Below are 15,117 nucleotides of genomic sequence, written 5' to 3'. Positions count from 1 at the left end.
CCATGACATTTCTAAACAAAATGTTTTCAAATATATACAAATAACAAAGAATTCAAAGATATGAAAGAACTGTGACACTTGAATAATTTGTGTAGTACAGGTGTGAACACCTTCATCATTCAATATTACTACGTAGAAATTCATCTGAAGCTGCAACAAGTTATGTTCTTATGAAATAACATGCCTACATTTATTTATAAAATAACTACAACATCGGAAGCTATACACCAAGGCGGTTGGTGGGGTGATGGTGGAAAATGTAAAATCTTCGATCGCAAAATATACAACCCGTATCTCAAAGAATTCTTTTGCAAGTGACGCTAAGAATGCTGACCCATATATATTGGTACACCTTAAAACTATCCCATTGGCTGAACGAGTCACGTTACCCCATTCATGTGTTTGGTTAGCCCCCGAGGGTCCATATTGCTTTGTTTACAGTGCCCTACAAGACCCATTCAGCCTTCATCACAAATATTCTTGCGCTAGCGCAAATATTTTTGTGCTGAGGTGTGTATGAGAGGATAACAAAAGCAAGGAAATATGTAATGAGGGAAGTAAGAATTTGAGCATAACGAATAACGATAGAAAACGATTTGTTGATGCAGGCCACATAAGTGACAATTGTATTGAAAATGATATTGTGTTCATATGAACTAACATGCATAAAGTTATTTACCAAATTACTTCAACATAGTGTGTGATAAACTACTTAGTTGAAATTCAGACCTGAACCTAAATTCGTAAACCACCAAACCAAAAACAATTCATTTAGGAGCTTAGACCGCCGTAACACAGGAACCATGCAAGTCACCCATTTTGCATGCGGCCTGTGTAGTCCCAAAATGTACCGTGGACCGCATCAACCATGCCTTTCGCATTCTGCTTACATACATTTCTGGCTCCCAAGTGAGAAGGATATAAGTTGTTGTTGTTGTGGGGTTTCACGCCATTTTTCAGCACACGATAGGCTATATATGGCGGCCAGTATTAATGGTGGAGGAAGAACCCGGAAAACCCCGGAAAGAACCGCCGACCCACGAGAAGCTACTGGCAAGCTTTCTTACATGCCCATATTGGCTGAATCTTAGACTCGAACCGCCGCAGACAGAGGTGAGATGGCAGTGATCCGTAACGAAGAGCGCTTTAGACCACTCGGCCACTCGGGGCCCCGAAGGATATAAGTGACAACTGTGAAGATTGCAAATAGTGAAAAATATCAATGCTTATATATCTGTGTTAGAGTTATACGTTTCTATACTTCCGCAAAAAAACAACAAGTTATTCGGTGCTTTGTGGCTGTTGTGATTATTCGGCCGAGGTTCCTCCTGTGTACTTTTCCTGTCATATTCATCCGCAGTGAACCCACTTGAAATCTGATGAGATTAAACATTGCGTTCAGATCTGTGTACCCACTATACCTGAAATGGAAATCAACATTTGCGCGAGTATTTATGTGAATATATATATATATATATATATATATATATATATATATATATATATATATATATATATATATATATATATATATATATATATATATATATATAACGTAGGAATGAATGGTGAACCTGATATTTACTCAGATTATGATTATAATTGAAAATATGCTTTGGAGGTGGATTTAAAAGAGTGTTGCTAAGAACCCCCGATTCCCCTTTGCGTGGTAACTTAATTGAATACAGAAATGCATTAGAGGTTGGAATGACGTTCAGAACATCTAATATATAGTTTGAAAGCATGCGATTTCCATTTCTCTAATCTGACTCTCAGACAAGCCCTGCACCGCAGCAGTTGTTGCTGCTCCGATTCTACAGCTATGACTCTTGTGTCCTGTCACCCATATTATCAGGATAGATTGCAAGTAAAGTTCAAGGTGGGTGGAACCCCACTTTGCCTCTCCCCTCTCTATCATGCGTCGAAACTGCTCATCGTAGCATCTCCAATGATCCCTGCGCTCAGCCATCTTCCTGACGACTTCCATGTGGTGAGATAGCACAGTGCTCAACACGCGGGATTTCATGCATATTATTGTAGCAAATCAGTTCTATGCTGTCAACCAATGAGGGACGGAGAGCAGGACTTCATGGCCATGGGGACTATGTTCAATTCAGATGCATTTGATGTGATATCAAACTGTAATCTATATGTATTGTCCGTGGATGTGGATAGGAGAGTTTGAAAATATTTGTACGTCCAAGCCCGAATCTGCTGCTTAATGTTTCCAGTTACAGAGGCAGTTATATTAATTGATGTGCTTACAAAGTTGGATTAGCTGTCTATGTCAAAAGTAGTAATAGGTGTTAAGAAATCATTCAGAGTACCTATACCTGTATATGAGAATCCTGTTAAGGGTGAAGTAGCCTGTGCAATTCTTCCCCCGACTGACTGTTGAACACTGCATTCTGTTTGGGCGCTGGGGGAGGCAGATAGCCCTTGCCCTGGCCCCCGCAACGACATGGCAGGTTGTTGCAGACGAGTGGTCCCATGCAATATTTCCAAGATCTGGTCCAACTTTCTGTCCAGTTGTGAGGTGATGACTGGTGTAATCTGTTGTACCACCTGTTGTGTTATCCGGTCAAAGGTAGCTTGGCCGACTGTATCTGCTGCATGTGTTGCTCTAGATCCATGCTGCTGTTTACAGTGATCAACTGAACTAATCCATGAACTGGGGGTCTGAACCCTCTTCGCAACCTGCTTAACCCCTTCTGATACTTTGCACATGGGTGGCATGATCTGGTAAAGTTAGAAGAAGAAAAAAAACGTATTAATCAGAATAGTAAGAAACAGGTAACCTGGACTACCCTGTACGTGTACTATGCACAAAGCATGTTATTATCTAATGGAGTATGCACTAACAAAATGTCATTGACAAACTAATATATGTATGGTTACCTGAATCATTTATTTGATAGTATATAGCATGCTTACATGGTAAGCTATAATGAGTGTGACCAATTTTGTCTTAGCAAAATGGCATAATATTTAAAGAAGGTGTCAGTCCGGTATGTAACCGGACCTGTTATCAGGCAACAGGCTGATGCAAAGTGCAAAAGAAAAAGAGGACAGGTACGGGGCATGGCTTGTTTTCTCACAAGGTGGGCAGATAACGAAGAACACTGGAATATGTTCTGGGAAGCCATTCATATAATACCCCTTGTGAAATATAAATAAGAACATGGATACCTTGGTATATGATCATTAATGTTGTGTGGGGTGGGAGAAACACCAAAATAGTACTGGGACCCCCTGTTATGTAGGCCAGAGTGGCTTGCCAGGAACAAATGCAAAATGATCAGGTACGGGACAAGGCCCAGTGTCTGCACAATAGCAAACACTAAGGATGTTTACGAAAAACAAAGGAACAGGTACAGGACCTGGCCTGATATCTCACAAGGTGGGCAGATACAAAAGGTATTGGAACATAGTTTGGGAAGCCACTCATAAGACCACTTGTAAATAATAAATAAGAACAAGGATGCACTGGTACATGCTCATTAATGTTGTTTGAGTGTGTTGGAAAAATAAAAAAAATATTACGGGACCCCATATTATGTAAACTAGAGTGGCTTGCCAGGAACACATCCAAAAGGATCAGGTACGGGACCTGACCCCGTGCCTCCACACTGGCAGACACTAAGTATGTTCACGAAATACAAAGGAACAAGGTACAGGACCTGGCCTGATATCTCCCTTTGTGTGCAGATACAACTGAACTCTAAAAGTGGAATTAGTACAAGAACAGCCTAGCCTGTTTTGTTTTTAATATATCATACAGAAGAGCTCCTAGAAGTGACTTATAAAGGTGCCACTGTCCTATAGTGGATTCATGAATGCAGTCTGAGCGAAATTTTCCTTGACATGAGAATTTGCTATTCTGGTCCAAAAATGATAAATACGGATAAGCACACACTTCAGGTCATGCAATATCATCGACCGCCTTCGCTAAGTGATAGTACATACCATTGTAGTTTTTACTGGCTGCTTCATTGTCATGGTTAAGTATTCTCGCGACCCCCCACCCACCCACTTGGTGTAACGTTGCCGGGAATCTAGGTAAGATGTGAAAAAGAATGATATACAATGCTGTCGGTCATATCTGCTCTGAGGAACGTCTATATCTACCAGATATTAAAGCTAATTATAAGACTTTATCTCAACCACGTATTAGTAAAATATATACCTCTTCTGAAACATTGCCTCCTTCTTGAACCTATGTTTTGCTTTATGAGGTATACTTTTTAAATGGTTGGCTGTATAAAGCATTGTCCTTAAAAGGGTTTCCACTAAACTTTAAAATCGTCAATTTCGTTCCGAATCTTCAATCTTAATATCTTAGGTTTTGCAGCGCTAAAATCGTATGCCATTTATGTCTGCTTGTTTTGAAACTTTAACTTACGAACTTGATAAGCTAATGGTATATTTGTTTTATAAAAGGAATTGATGAGACTCTTAGAAAGTTTGAATTTTACTGTAAACGTTACCAACCTATCATCAGAACTATTATTTAAACATTGCTTCACATACTCTTCCTCTGTTCATTCAGTTTGGCGGAAAATCCCAGACGACTTGTAATCAGAATTTTTTGCTCAAACACCCCCACAGATCATCAGACCTTGATATAAACTCCACTCTACGTCCCAATCTTCATTATTGCGAACTTAAAATGATGCACTTTACATATGCGGGAATCCCCTTAACTTGACAACGGAATTATTAAGTATTCAAACCAAGACCCAAGAATAAAACGGCAGCACTTCTCGATGGCGGGGCGCCTATTCCCTTCCAAAAGACGTGAAGGGGTGGTCTTTATATTGGCAATTTTATTACTTTTAAAATTCTGCTATTCCAAGTGGCACTCTTACTAATTATTTTTGTTAAATCACGACCTTGTGTTCAGAAATGCAAACATAGGGTCTACCTTGCATAAATCTTTGCCACTGGTTAACTTGGAAACATAACCAGATTATTTTGCTTCATCGACTTCATTTGTATTATAATATATAATTACTGTGCTAAGTCAAGTTCCAATGGGAGACACATCATCTTTATTATTTATAAATTCGGTGAATATCAATTATTTGCAAACTCAATGAAACTATTTGTGCTAGCGCAAGGATATTCGTGTTGAGGGGTGAATGGGTCTTGTTTGGGCACTGTAAACAAAGCAATATAGACGATCCTTTGAGGCCAACCAAACCCAGGAATAGGGTCACGTGACTCGTTCAGCCAATGGGATAGGTTTGGGACGGATTTTAGACTAGTTCCGTCTTTTAACATAACGGAACTTTGTAATGTAAACATGAAGGGTGTCGGAGGGAACACAATCGAAGCCGATATTGTAATTCTACTTATTGGAGGCAACGATGTAAACGCCTATACATCGCCAGAGGTAAGTGCAAGGCATTCACAATTTATCATGCTTAAATTTTTTTTGATTACTTTATTTGAGTTTATTGCAGGTAGGATGTTGGTTTTTACAGTGAATGGGGCATGGACCATATGGGGATCGTGGGGGCTTTGCAGCGCTACCTGTGGTGCAGGTATTCGTCAGAGAAAACGGAATTGCTCAAATCCTTCACCGATTAATGGAGGGAAGTATTGCGACGGTGAATCCTTACAATATAATCAGTGTGATGATAAACCATGTGCAGGTATGTTTCACCCGGGCAGAGCTACACACACACACACACACACACACACACACACACACACGCACATACACACAATATATATATATATATATATATATATATATATATATATATATATATATATATATATATATATATATATATATATATATATATATATATATATATATGAAGAGCTCTTGGACAGTAATTTATCACAATTATTATTAAATTTTTTACTAATATTGTTATTATTTTTTAGTATTATTGTTGTTCTTACCGTCGCTACTGACACTTTCTAAGGTATTTGAGTATTACGATTAGCTTTCTACTACTAAGCAGTTACAACTATGTCGTCATCTATTTCTCTGCAACAAAAGCAACTCTACCACCAACAACCAAGGCATGAAAAGGAAATGGAACAAGCATCGCCAACAGCAAGAATTACCTATCAACCAAATCACACTGGGGAAAAAAAATAATAGACCCATTCAAAACAATTGCAAAAATTATCAAGCAAAAAACTTAACAGCCCCAGACACACAAAAGGCAGCCTATGCAGATGCAGTAAAAGAAAAATGGGGCGATGAAAACTACACAAGAATTCAACATAAACCGTTATAGCAACAATACATAGACTAATGGAAACCCTCAAGGATCTGTTGAAAACAACACAAACAGAAGAAAGAATAGGAGATTTATTAGAATACAAAACAAGAACAGATGGAGGAAAGGAAAAGAAAAAAAGAAATCGAAAGAGGAAAAGAAACTGTGTTAAACCTTTCTAAACGAATTCTAACTGATAGTGATTACATTCTTCTAGGTAAGGGATTATCATATTGTCCGAGAACCAAAGTGCATGATTATATTAATTTAGCAGAAGCATTTTTCAAATACACAAGATCGTTAAAATTAAAAGAATTTTTCTCACAATCATGTACATCTTCACAATATGAAGATAGTTTTCATCCAAAAAATGAGCCCTTTTTCAATAAAAAAGAATCAACATTTACACCTTCTAGTGGACGAGATCTTTATCTCGATTTTTAGATTGAAGCATCTAAACGAGACATTTTAAATAGCAGTCCTAAAAGAAAACATTTTACAAACATATCTAAAGAAGAACTAAATTCTTTACGTACCTTATCACAAGACGAAAGTATTATTATTAAAAAAGCTGATAAGTCTAGCACCATATTAATAATGAATAAGGGGGATTATATTAAAGCAGTAGAAAGACAATTAAATGATGAAGAATATTACACAAAACTTTCCTATAATCCTTCTGAATAAATTAAAGAAAACATAAGTAAATGTATTAATCAAATCTCTGTACACAGTTGTTCCATATATGATGAACTAGATATCTTCCCAAGCAGCAGAGAGGCTGAACAGGCTCTAATTGGTTTGCACTCCGTTTCGCAAAATAAACCTTCTTCGAAAATTGCAAAAAATCAGCGATCGCGTCGATGCCAAGTCTGAGACAGCGCCCTCGTTGCTAATACTATCCAAAAACTGTATCAAGACCGACTCGGTATCGTGCTCGAGGATCATGTAAGTTGATCGTGATAAATCCATGCTGGGTTAACTGAGCCTGACTAAATATATTTTTGAAATTAATTATGTCCATATCACCGCTACACCAGGTCTGATGAATATTTCGTAACGTGTGAGTATCAACTCCGTTAAATACAGCAAGAATATTACAATTATCCCTGATCACTTTAGAAATTTGTGTATACCGCTGGGTTACATAAATCACATCCGTGCTTTATGTCTGCCTCGAGAAAATATTCTAGCTGGATTGGACTGTTTGTCCAGCATTACATCATCGTACACGACTAAATTGTTAATAAACCCATCAATGTCATCAGTACTTGGTGGTTCATCGATATCAGTGATAAATTCAACAACATCGTCTCTGTTTTCATTTAACGATTTTGCATTTTCATTAAAATCCTTAAGTACATCATAGCACCGCTGGTCATCTACAGACGGAGCAACCAGGTACAACTTATCCCACTTGAACCATCTCATTATCAAATTAAGTAACAGTTGCGTCTTACCACTTCCAGACGGACATAATTTGGTAGCGTACCATGATGCTTGACAGGCTCCCGCGCTCGTGTTGCAGAAAAATCAATTACATTCATGTTATATAAAAGATAAATAAATATGTATTTATATTGTGTGAAATGCAGGGCGCGTACCCCAACAAGTACACTAACAACTATTACAACAAAAAATAACAGATCAGCAGTTACAGGTAAGTGTGAACGATGCGGTACAAAGAAATTTAAATGTATTCCTGCTGACAAGTCAGGTGACAAGTCAGTGTAGACAAAAAAAAAAACAAACGAGGAGGTGATATTGCAGCAAAATTAGGAAAGTTACCCGGGACTCCGTGGGCTAAATACCCAGGAGAAAAACACCTCCCAGGATATAATTATTGTGGCCCTGGAACCAGACTTGATATCAGACCTGATAATCAAGATCAAACAAGACCTGGTGAATATCCGATAAATGAAATTGATAAAGCGTGTCATGCTCATGATGTAGTTTATAAAAGTAAAGATCTACAGCATAGACATATCGCAGATGTAAAATTAATTCATGCGCTAAATTCCACAAAAAAGTAAATCTTTCAAAGAATCATTAGCTAATTGGTTAGTAAGATCCGCGATGAAAGGTAAGCTTGTATTAGGAGCTGGTAATTAATCAACCGATTTTTATTATAATGGAATCGATTTATTATTCTCCAACAGGATATTGGAAAGGTAGAGCAGCGTTTAGTAAACTCGCCGAAGCAGCAGGTGTCGAACGTTTTACTGCTGAAGCGAAGTTAGCACGACAGGCAATATGACAAATTTATCTACCACCCTAAACGAATTCACTATGCACATTTTGATATCAGCGTGCCAAATGAAGTTCATCAGGCTGATATAATATTTCTACCAAACGATACCATTAAAATACGAAGAGGTTAAATAAAATACAAATACGCGTTAACTGTCGTTGATGTTGCAAGTAGATACAAAGAAGCAGAACCGTTATCAACAAAGACAGCTGCTGAAGTTGCTTCTGCGTTTAAACGAATTTATCAACGTGGTAGTCTACGATGGCTACGGCTGCTACAGGTTGATCCTGGCAAAGAATTTCAGGGTGCAGTATCATCTTTAATCACCAACAGACGAGGACATACTGCAATTCATAGTGATCAGGCAATTGTTGAACGATTTAATCGAACACTTGCTGAGCAGTTATTTGGATATCAATACGCGAAGGAATTCATTCAAGACAAGAGATCTCGAGAATGGGTTGCAAGATTACCAAGTGTGATAGCTGCGCCAAATAATGAAATAACTCGAACAACTGCGTTGAAACCTGTTAATGCAATCACACGCGCCCGTATATCAATACAACGACGTGATTTTTCAAAACAACCGGTGCTGGGTAATGTGACTGTAAGATATTTATATGAACCTGATGAACTTGAAGGTGGTAAAAAAGAGCGACTGATCTTATTTGGAGTATCACATCACATAAAATTTCCAGCGTGGTAAGATCTACTGGTAGATCTGCAATCTACAGATTGGATTCAACTGCTCCTCAGCTCGGATTTACACGTGAACAATTACAGGTGATTCCCGAGGATACACAATTACCACCCCGATCACTTAACTAGCTCTGTTACGTCGATTACACTCAAGACAAGTCAGCATCGTATTTTCGCGTGTATGACCGCGACTGTTATCTTTTCTATCCACGGTAAATTGTCTTGGATTATTACTCGAGTACTGCCACAACATTATACAATTACAACATGCACAATGATTATTCTGCTGTTGTTTCAGCGCTACGATAAATTCAGCGTCTTGATCAAAATCGCGTTTGTTTTTTTTTTTTGGGTCACATTGTTTATAACTAACTAAATTTTTTCTTATTATATCGCTGTCAGTATCATCATTGATGGTTTCTGACACGTCCAAGACAATTATCCGCAGCTGAGATATTATTCTGACTCGAGACACTGCGAGATAAACTAAGTTTGACCATTCGATATGATCATCAGCGATCCAAACAACTGTATCAGTAATAGTTAACCCCTGAGATGAGTGAATTGTCATCGCGTAAACCTGCGTCCACGGAGATTTGACAGCGTGTAGCGCATCCTCAGTAACATGACAGGGACTAAAACAACATCATTTAATACAAGATTCTGTTTCTCGGTCTGTCCTGGTATATCAACGTCGATATTCTGTCGTCGCGTATCAGCTGGTCTAGAACACAACGGTACACGTAACGCTGAGAATATTTCCTTGTGTAACTGAAATATCCGCTGTTGAAGTGTGTCTCTGACTATCTTTCTACTTGCCACTATCAAATCGTTTGGTCTCCACCTTTCACAAAAGTCGTTCAAAAAAGTTTCTGGAATTATTTTACGCGGTGTTTCACACTGAATTTTATTCGGTTGTAGTCTGATTAATTTTTTAAACTCCTTTAATTCTTCATCAAGAGATCTGTGATCATCATTTTTCTCCGAGTAATAATCTACAAAATTCTTCAACCAATCGTGTGGAGATAACCTAACAAATGGTGGTGGTTAGCCGTGATCGCCGCACAGCTGTATTTTTTGTTAATAAACAATCAAGAAATGTTTTTAATGTTTCTAACGACACTGTGCACACCTCATCCCAAATGATGATATATTTCTCTCCCATTCGGTCTGGAGTCCATGTGCCACCGGTGTATCGAAAAAGTTGTGATAAGTACATCATTGCACTCCTCGTTGTTTCATCTCCCTGGCGAGTCTGTGTTTTAGTGTTAGAACAATCATATCATCTGAATTCTGTCGAAATAATTCGATCACTAGAGTCGTCTTACCAGAACATCACAGCCCGTTTAGATAAACCGTCTTGTGTCTGGATACCGGATCATACACGGACGCCGCATATGATAATTCTGATATCTGATCTCTGCGATAACTACCTTTAATCGTAACATCTGAGGATTCTGAATAATCACGTAACGTTTCTTCTTTTATTCTTCATCAGTATTTGTAAAACGAGCCAGTAATTCTGAATATTTTTATCGATATAAAATGATACCGTGGCAACTCTGACTGCGGTGCGAGGAAATCTATTTATCATCGATAATAAATTTATAGAAAATTAAGCGAGCATTGAGGATCTTAGATGTGTATATTGCGGTGATTCTCCATCAATGTAACTAACAACTGTGCCTAACTTGCATCAGCGATTACAAACTCATTTTCAGTATCATCTAGAATTAATCGTGCGTGATGCCGTCGGTGATCATATGCTCCACCTTGGGTAAATTTGCCAATTATTTTTCTACCGAGATTCTTTGCAATGCTTTCTTCGGTGGTATTTTTCGCGAAAATGTCTAATCGCGCATCAGAGTCGTCAGCGTCAGCAGGATAAGGGAGTAGTTCATCAGCGTCAGCAGGATAAGGGAGTAGTTCAGATGTAGGTAACCAAACTTCGGTTTGTTTCCGATATGATATAATTACCTCACTGACCGTCAACGATATCAGTATTGCATTATCAATCATATATCGTAATAACACTATTGGTGTCCAGCGTTTTTCTGAGAATTGTCTACCAAACCAAACATAACAACACGGATGAAGATTTTTAGCGAATTCGAACGACACTACACAAGAGAATCCTGTCAAGTCAAAATCAGGTAATGGACCATTAATTGCCACTCTTACCATTTCATGACAACGATGTCCAAATTACTTAAAATATCCAGAACATCACCCGCTCCAAGAAAACTTCCCGGATAACACGCGACCATATCCACCGAAATAACACCATTCTGGTTGTACTTGGTATTCCACAAACCGCCATGTCCGTATTCGATACAACTTAACTGCACATTTTTAAGAAATTCAAATCGCGATGGCTTCCATGAATTTCTCTTTCTGGCAGCGTGGGCAGCAACTGACAGAACTGTAAAACAATTTTTTTAATAATTGCTCAGTATTTTTTGAATATCTTTGCGCAAGATTTCTCATCGTTTCATGAAGAGATTCTTTAAGGTATAAATCGCCGTTGGGTCGAACAAATTGATCATATTTTTTATCATCAGAACTTGAATATAACCATACCGATACAGTATCGTTTTTACTTATTTCGTGAACAAAATCAAATATATTTCTATATTCTTTCCCAGTTGCTTTCTTTAATGCCATTCCATCAGCTGTTCCAACAGCACCTAACGCGGATGCTTTTTGCAACAGCTGGGGCTGCAGCAGCTATCAGCGCTGGTATTGCTGCGAGAAATTCCTCCAGTGGAAAATCTTAATGTGTTACCTTAATCCATGTGATTTAGAAATACGAGTATTTTATAAAAATGTCATATCATCATGTTAGTGTCAGTCTGACTCCTGGTCAGATCAAGAAATTACTGTCCGCGCCGGCGAAGAAAAACCGGAACAACAATAACGTTAAAACACAATCAAATCACAGGCGGTGAAAATAAACTTGTCATTGAGAGAACGTCAAATCAAACATCTCAATAAAGCCAAACAATCCAAGACTGGAATACGATTTAAACTTTCTGCTAGTGCTATCAACGATATGGTTAAAACCGGAGGAATATTTCCATTTCTCGCAGCAATATCAGTGCTGATAACTGCTGCTGCCCCAGCTGTTGCAAAAAGCATCCGCGTTAGGTGCTGTTGGAACCGCTGATGATTTTCCACTGGTGTATCAACGACTCTCATTCGACCACCAACACCTTCAAGTAACATTGCTTTGTCACTGAGTATGACCGCGATTGCTCTGTAATCAGCAACAGCACCTTTATCCACGGTAGCTCTAAAGTGTATATCAACGACAGATTTTCTAAATAAATCTAAATGTTTCAGCGAGAAGTAATAGATTGGATACAATGTTGTAAAATCCAGCTGTGAGATTTATAATCCAGTGTCTACATTTTGATCACGCCCCATATACGACAACAATCGATGATACGCGCGAGCAACATGATGGTTGTGTTCAAAATTTAAGATTATATCCTCGGATGGTTCTTGATGCCCATTTATCCTCAAAGAAACCTCGGTAACACATAGTTTATCAAATATCATATGGGAATGTTCTTGATTACCCACCTGAGTAGCATCTTGCATCGCAACAAATATGTCTAGATGCAGAAACACCCTGTCGAGTTGCTATTTGCCACGTGAATAAACCAGTAACCTTACTTTGGGTACTATCGGTGGACACTGAAAACGACGACAGCAGAGATTTACCGCCTATATTCATAAAAGAAAGTAATTTCTGTTCTTCAACAATCGATGGGGTCATTACTAGCATCCACAGTGATAGTTTAGACAGTATTACTTTACCAGTAGCAGCAGCGGCTGATCGCCAAATGGCATCGTTACTGGTACCTTTTCGTACAATCACAACTGTGTTTTCGCTCCAAAGATAAAGTTTAGGACATTTCTGCAAAATCCAAAAATATGTGATAATGGAATCGCGCATGAACATTCTCGACTGTTACCTTTTAACATTGATTTACGTGTAGCAAATCCTAACTTGTAATTAGGGTTTTGACTTTGTAGTATCAAAAATACATCAGCGGGTCTTTTTGTCGCTCCAGGAGGTTGTGGGTCAGTCGCAGTATTTCGTACAACTTGTACTTGAAGAAATGGGTTGGAATCAGGACTATTAGAATTATCTTTGTGAAACATCATCGACGGGCCAATTGATCTTGTGTGGGCGTCAGAGTATCCTGCTAACCCTACTATTGTAGTGGCAACATCAACATCATTTTGAATTGTTTCTATGTTTTTTTCCGTCAATTATGTATGTGGCACTTTCAAATAACGCCATAATACCGTTATTAACAAAACCAATCATAGCATCAGCCCCATATGGTGTGTTAGCATTAACATCTGTTACAAGCTCACCTTGTACTTCAATAAAAGCCTCACAGGGTAGAAAATATATACTTGTATCATGGACCTGCAATTCAATCCTTCCTTGTGTGTTAGGTTTGTTTGTGTCATAAGAATAAAATTGATAATCACTTACAGATTCCTCTTTTTGGACTGGCTCGTCCATGTCAAATGCTGTATCGGACATGCGTTTGAACATCTTTATAATACTGCTCGTTTTTTAAATCGTGTTTGCCTAGACCTTCGAGAAACTCTGCTTCCTGAAATAAAACTCGTGTTTATTTCATCTTCATGATGACTTACCAAGGCTGCTAGTTTTTGATTTGAGGCTTGGTTTATTATTTTACTAACATCCGCGGGCATAACCTCTGTTGAAGGTAGTTTTACTTGTTGTTTAGCAGTTTGACGTCTGCGTAATAATTGAGCTATTCTGTCTTTGATCGCCGTGAAGGCTTTACCAGCTGCGTTAACAACTGCACCAGGAGCTTTTTCACGAATAACATCGATAGCTTTCATAGATAATTGTTTTGCAATTGGTGCTGCTTTGGGAGCCATCCTTCTAAACAATCCCTGAACAACATCGCCGACTTCATTTCCGTAATACATTCTGTAAACGGGTAATCGCGAGTTTACTGCTCTGACCATCACGGGTCTGCGGTGACAGTTACTGTGTATGATCATCTTATTTATTTACCATTTATCTAACCACTGTAGTCATCAACAAGCTAATCGATAAGTTCCCGATAAATATTAATACCCACGATGCCACCTGTGAATAATCGTCGACAAATATCAGCTGCTTCATTAATGATTTCCGGAGAATTATTTCCAGCCCTCACTCCTCCTATGAGAACTTCCAACCGTTGCACGTCCTCTAGGATATTGTTAGGACAAGCAACAAGACCACTTCCAAAACCACTTCCGTTTGCTCCTTCTTCTGTTTCCGCGCTTTTCTTAAATAGTCTTAAGGGTGATCTTTCTTCTTTTGCTTTTTTAAGTAGCTCTTCATGGCTTTTACCTTCCGACATCAACATTTGCTGCGGTGAAGAAGATTGTTGTTGTTCTATCTGTTGCAGAGGTGGAGGAAGTTGATAAGAAGGCTCTTGCACAGAAGGTTGTGGCAGTGGTGGCTGTTGAGATTGTTTTACTTCTTCATCATAAAGTCTTTATATTTCCTTTACAAAACTATTAAATTTTCGTTCATCATTTATGGCTGGTTTTTTTATGAAAATATACACAATACATTCATCTGATGAAAGTATCATCGTTCACGGTAGCATAATTTGGTTTTAAAATTTTGTATTTTTGAGCCATACCTGCTAATGTCATAACAGGTAAATAGTCTTCTCCAATTTCTTTAAACTGCTTAATAACACCTTCATTAAATTTTGCAATCAATTCAATATTTTCTCTTATTGGTTTATGTGCAAGTTCATTTTTCTCGTCGGCGGCTTCAGTATGAACTTTGCCAGTATCTTCCTCACCGGCGGGTGGAGGTTGTGCTGCAGCTATGTTAGTCGGAAGATCTCGTAAAATCTTTTTTGTTTT

General features: G+C 38.3%; 1 protein-coding gene across 2 annotated transcripts in view; it reads left to right on the top strand.

The window, feature by feature from the left end:
• LOC149777842 (coadhesin-like) overlaps positions 1 to 15,117 on the top strand; it is a 60,310-nt gene that overhangs the window by 31,676 nt on the left and 13,517 nt on the right. The window contains exon 15 of one of the 2 annotated variants that reach the window (XM_089938911.1): positions 5,466 to 5,657. In XM_089938911.1, coding sequence (XP_089795037.1) covers positions 5,466 to 5,657 — 192 coding nt within the window. The remainder of the gene's footprint in view (positions 1 to 5,465; positions 5,658 to 15,117) is intronic. The other variant, XM_089938912.1, reaches the window with a different exon arrangement.

The sequence above is a fragment of the Sinohyriopsis cumingii genome, chromosome 17 (genome assembly GCF_028554795.1).
Source record: "Sinohyriopsis cumingii isolate HCF-2022 chromosome 17, ASM2855479v2, whole genome shotgun sequence".
Classification (NCBI taxonomy): Eukaryota; Metazoa; Mollusca; class Bivalvia; order Unionida; family Unionidae; genus Sinohyriopsis; species Sinohyriopsis cumingii.
This window is presented reverse-complemented; position numbering and strand designations above follow the sequence as displayed.